The sequence below is a fragment of the Moschus berezovskii genome, chromosome 27 (genome assembly GCF_049115385.1).
Source record: "Moschus berezovskii isolate FMDL1 chromosome 27, NW_MosBer_1.0, whole genome shotgun sequence".
Taxonomy (NCBI): Eukaryota; Metazoa; Chordata; class Mammalia; order Artiodactyla; family Moschidae; genus Moschus; species Moschus berezovskii.
In genome coordinates, this window is record NC_142486.1 from 7,950,305 (window position 1) to 7,955,839 (window position 5,535).

The 5,535-nt window shown below is 60.2% G+C and overlaps 1 protein-coding gene across 1 annotated transcript; it reads right to left on the reverse strand.

Annotated features, from left to right (window-relative positions):
• Positions 1 to 2,851: 2,851 nt before the first annotated feature.
• Positions 2,852 to 4,482, reverse strand: HSPB1 (heat shock protein family B (small) member 1). The gene is made up of 3 exons (XM_055410088.2): positions 4,006 to 4,482; positions 3,272 to 3,335; positions 2,852 to 3,172 (listed from the first exon to the last, which is right to left on the reverse strand). The coding sequence occupies exons 1-3, from the start codon at positions 4,355 to 4,357 to the stop codon at positions 2,983 to 2,985; spliced, it is 606 nt and encodes a 201-aa protein (XP_055266063.1). The 5' UTR covers positions 4,358 to 4,482; the 3' UTR covers positions 2,852 to 2,982.
• Between the last annotated feature and the right edge of the window lie 1,053 nt (positions 4,483 to 5,535).

Here is a 5,535-nt window from a genome sequence, read left to right on the forward strand (position 1 = left end):
CACACTCGAAGAGTTGGGAGAACTCAGGTTTATTATACCGTCCGGCCCAGAGGAGTTAACACTCCAAGCTCTGAGCCCCGAACAAAGGGGTTACAGAGTTTTTAAAGACAGACTATAGTGGGCAATACTAGCTGCTAATAGGCTGGTTTAAACTAAGGGAAGGGGATGCCTGACCTTTACACGGACAGGCATGATGAAGCAGGTTTGCAGGGGCTGAGCAATTGCGAAGAGCAGGACAAGGGTGAGTGAGATAAGCTGCAGCTCCTAGTAAAGTCCCCACGTTCTGAGTCTACGTGACCTACGTGATCCAGACTTTGCAAGGAGCCAGCTGAGTTACAGAGGCAGAAAGAGCAGGAGGCAGTGTAAAATTTTAACTTTTCCTCTTCAGGACCACCAGGGCGAGTGCAAGTGTGAAGTTGCTTCAGTCGTGTCCAACACTTTGCGACCTCACAGACTGTAGCCCGCCAGGCTCCTCTGTCCATGGGATTCTCCAGGCAGGAGTACTGGAGTGGGTTGCCATTTCCTTCTCCAGGGGAATCTTCCCAACCCAGGGATGGATCCGCGTCTCCTGCATTGGCAGGAGTGTTCTTTACGACTAGCGCCACCGTGGAAGCCCACTGGACCACCAGGGAAGTCCCAGATCCCACATCTTCTGAGCTGAGCTCAGAGCATACAGAGGACCAGCCCAGCCTCAGACTCCGGTCCTCCCTCTGCCCTGCTCCCGACGGTACGACTCAGGCAGCCTACTGAGCTTCCATCCCTGCTTCCTCATCACTTATTTTGGGTTTCCAACAGAGACTGCAGCCCCAGTTCTTCGCCTCCTATGGGCCTCATACCCCGGCTGTGTCCCAGAGGACGGTCTGAGCCCCTAGACCTATATTCCAGTTGGAGCACTGACCGCACCCAGGCACTGCCTCCGGCCATGGCCCTGGACTCTGGGTCTTCCTGAGACCTGGCAGCTCTCTCCGTTTTGCAGCCTGGCTGGCTTCCTTGAGTGGCCCTGGCCCCCAGGCTCACCTCCATCCCCGTCTTTCTCCTCCTGAGGCCCCACGGCGCCTCCCTGGGCAGCACTTAAAGCTGTGGAGGCGCGCTCCCCACCCCCACCCCCTCACTGGCCTGTGTCTTGAGCTCGTCTGCTCTCCAGTGTCTGCGGTCACTCAGATGGCCCTCCAGGACTACCGGGTGCACCCAGGCAGGTCTCTTCACTTCTTTTTTTTTTTTTAATTATTTATGATTTGGTTGCATTGGGTCTTAGTTGTGGCATATGGGATCTAGTTCCCTGACCAGGGATTGAACCCTGACCCCCTTCATTTGGAGCTTAGAGCTTTAGCCACTGGACCACCAGGGAAGTCCCAGGTCTCTTCACTTCTTTGAGGCTTTGCTGCCCAGTTGCCAAGCAGGAGTAACAGCACCTCTTCTCAGGGCTGGCCTGAGGATTACCTTGTTAAAGGCTTGGCACCATCTCTGCTACACATCAAGGGCACCGGTGGAGGAGCTGGCGGCCTCGCGATCACTCTTTCTGACCAGACAGGAGGGCCCAGACACACCCGTGGAAGAAATCAGGGCCATCCTGTTGCCAGCCGCAAGGGCGCCGGCCAGCAGAGCAAGGGTGAGACGCAGACGGGCTGACTCTGGGTCGTGGCCCGGCAAAGTGGAGGCATCCAGGAGACACCCGAGACGTGGGGGTGTGCATGTCAGGAAGGCGGGCGGAAGATTTAAGAGATCGGAGCTCAGGGAACCAGCGGTGGGAGGGTGGGTGGACTGGGCTGACAGGTCCAGACCTGCGCTGCCAGCTGGGCCAGTACCACCCTTATTCCAGGTGTTTATTTCTCTGTGGGCCTCCCTCCAGGTTTGGCGGGGCCCTGGAGGGCCGGGACCTGCCTTGCCTTTATGCCCACTCCAGATCATGGTATCCGAACATGGAGCCTGCACCAGGAGTAGAGACTAAGAAGCTGGACAGCGTCAGGGGAGATGGTTGTGGGTGGGTGCCCAAGGCCCCGCCCTGTGGATGCCGCTCCTCTCAGGGGCCCTGGCAAAGTCTGGCTGAGCAATCAGAACAGGGTCCGTCTTGACCACAGCCCCAGGCTCTCGGACCTTGTTGGTGGAGAAGACTGTAGGGTCTCTCAAGACCTTGAGCAGTTCAGACTGGGCTCCAAAGCGTCCATCTTCTTCCTTCCTCCCCGAGGTCTTCCCAGACCCTCCTTCATCAGGGAGATGGTGAGTGGGTAAGAGAGGGTGGTGGGGACGGCACAGACAAAGGAGAGGGCCAAGGCAGGTGTGGCCGTTCCTAGCAGGGACAGGCAAGGCAGGCCCTCCTGCGGCCCCCGCTTCCCCCATCAGGTCTTTGCCTCTCTCTTCCACCAAAACCTAGGCCACACCTGCTCATCGCTCTCTGCGGGGCATTCTCAGACCTGAGGACCCAGGCCCCATGCTGCCTACACGGGGTGGGGGAATCGCCCCTCAGAAAGCTGCCTGGGGTGGCCACACCTCCCCTCCCGTCTACCTGGTCCAGCCCCTCTATGATGAAGTCAGGAATCTGAGCTCCCAGGAAGCCCTCTCCCCCAGCCCTGCCCTGCCTCCTCTCACCTGCCCCCTTGCCCAGGTGGTTCCTGAGTGCCCAAGCCTGGGTCAAGTGCCTCTCATAGTTTCCCCTGCTCCCCCGCGTTTTAACTTCGGTGAACAATCACTGCTTCTCTCTTAACGAACAAGGGGCAGAGGAGGGCAGGGCTATGCCCGGTGATGGATGGATGACATTGCACCCACAGGACCCAGCCTGGGGCCTGGTGCCCAGCGGGCCCTCAGCAAATGTCCAACCAGCACCAACCCCTCTTCCTTCACAAACACACCAGGGTCTGAGGCAGTGGCTTCTAACTTTATTTGAGAAAAAACAGAAGGTAAACGTATCAAAAAAACATAGAGGTTTGGCGGGTGAGGATGGTCAGTGATGGCTACTTGTGGGGTGGGCCGCTGGGCTAAAGGCCTTTACTTGTTTGCCGGCTGTTCGGACTTCCCGGCTTCGGGGCCGCCAAGCTGGGCACGCGCCTGGAAGGTGACGGGAATGGTGATCTCGGCCGACTGGGTGGCTGACTTGGGCAACGGGGCCTCCACGGTGAGCGTGCCCTCAGGGGACAGGGAGGAGGAGACCAGGGTGGGGTCCACACCGGGAGGCAGCCTGGAGGGGCAGAGAGGGTGGACAAGAGTTACACACCAGGGCGTTCCGGCGCGCCCCTCTCCCCACCCCACGCCCCCCAGATCCGGAGCCAGGACTCACGTGTATTTGCGAGTGAAGCAACGGGAAATGTAGCCGTGCTCGTCCTGCCTTTCCTCGTGCTTGCCTGGGAGGAGGGGGAGGGGAAGTAGGTCAGAGGAGGCGGGGAGGGGCGGCCTCGCCGGCTGGCCCGCAGCCAAACGCGCCCCACCTGGTGGCCAGGACTCCGGGGCTGGCAAGACCGACGGAGAGATCTGGGTGCCCGAGACTGTCCCGGGAACTCAGAAGCTTTGGGAAAGTTCGGGTTCAGGGGCTTGGCGAGTGGGGGGTGGGGGTGGAAGCGCGGCTCGGGGCGGGCGCACACGCCCCCTCCGCGGACCCGGGCTGGGAGTAGGGAGCGTGACCGGGGGAGGGCGACGCCCTCTTCATACCGACTGCAGGCCCGGGAGGGTGGGGCGCGGGGGGGCCTGGCCCCTTGGGGGCGGGGCTGGGGTTGAGGGGGGGTCTCCGCTGGAAGGGGGCGTTGCTTTCCTTAGTGGAGACTTTTTAGGGCTAAAAGATCCCTTAGGAACACCCAGCAAACCCCAACTCCAGAGAAGCGGATACAGACCAGGGGTAGGGCGAAGAGGCCGGGCCCAACTCTGGGGGCTCCCCGGACCCCCCCGCCCGTCTTCAGCTAAGTTTTCACTTTCCAGCGGCCCCCTCTCCCCGCTCCCCGCCCACGTTTCAACCCAGGGCTCTTCCCCGGGACCCGCGAGGGGCGAGGGGCCGGCGTCCGTGGGGCGGGGGGTGCTCACCAGTGATCTCCACCACGCCGTCCTTGGTCTTGACCGTCAGCTCCTCGGGGGCGAAGTGGTTGACGTCCAGGGACACGCGCCAGCGGTCGGCGGTCTGCTGGATCTCGGAGACCCCGCTGCTGAGCTGCCGGCTGAGCGCGCGGTTGTAGGCGGGACCCTCGATCGCGGCGGCGGGCAGCGCGCGCACGTAGCCCGGCCATCCGCTGTGGCTCAGCCACTGCGACCACTCCTCGGGCAGCCGGGGCAGCCCGAAGGCCTGGTCGAAGAGGCGGCTGTGGGCCGGATACCAGTCGCGGAAAGGGTCCCAGCTGGGGCCCCGCAGGAGCGAGAAGGGCACTCGGCGCTCGGCCATGCTGGCTGGTCTGGGTGCGTCCGGAGGAGGCTCGGAGAAGCGAGAAAAGTGGCGGAAGCCGGACCCCGCCGCGCTTTTATGGGTCTCCAGCCGGGTATTTTTAGCAGGCGGTGTTTCAGGTCTCTATTAATGGCAATGACTGGCCAAGGGGCAGCCCCTCCCCCTGCATCCCCCCCCCTCCACTGCATACCGGGGCGCGGGGCGGGGCGAGGAAGGCCCTGCCCACATCTGGAACCTTCTCTTGTTCGAGAAAACAAATGACTGGAGCCCCGATGTCGGCGCACTGCCCACTGCCGTACGCTCGGAGGCCTGGGTGCTAAAGCGCTGGGCCGCGATCTGTGGACAGTCGGGGAGGACAAAGCCGAGAGAGACACACAGAGAGAGGCCGGGCAGTGAGTCCCAGGCCGCACAACTAGGCACTGGCAGAGCGAGCCAGGATTTGGACGGCAGCGTGTCAGTGAAATAATGCCTTAAGGAGCAGCGTGGTTAGGGCAGTCTCGGGAGGTAGACCGCCTGAGTTCACATGCAGGTTCTGCCACTCACTGGATAAACTTGTGCAAGTTGAGAGTCTTTTGCCTCAGTTTCCCCATCGGGAAAATGGGGATGATGATGGTGGTGATGATAATGCTTTCATTGCTGGGTTGGTTTGAAGATTCAGCCTCTTAATGCAAGTAAACATTTTAGCCCAGGGTACATGATAATAAATATACTATTATTATTAGCCCCCTGAAGTTGAAGGAGTGGGCAGGAAGGAAAGCATATATGTGTCCCTGTTGCAATGGTGTGTGTAGGTTTGGCCGTTTGCCCCCTGACCCCCAGTAGAGTAGACTCAGATCACAAACCCTGAGGGCCAGTGCTGAGACGGGGTCAGGAGGAAGGTTATGGTCAAGTCTCCCCATTATATCTAGTTTTCTGGAGGAGCCCTAGACAGGGGAACTTGAAACGCAGCAACCTTGAATCTAGTCAGGGCTTTGCTGTTTGTGTGATTTGGGCCAATGATCCTTTCCCTGTTTGCAGGTTATTATCTCAGAGCCTGTTCTGTTGAATATTCCCACAGACTGGGAGAAGGGGGCAGTTCCTTAAAACTGCTTGGAGCCTGAGGCCCGCTCCTCCTGTCTGACTGCCTGTGAGATCCATGCCCCCACTACCCCCTCTGGGAAAAGATGCTTCCTGCCATA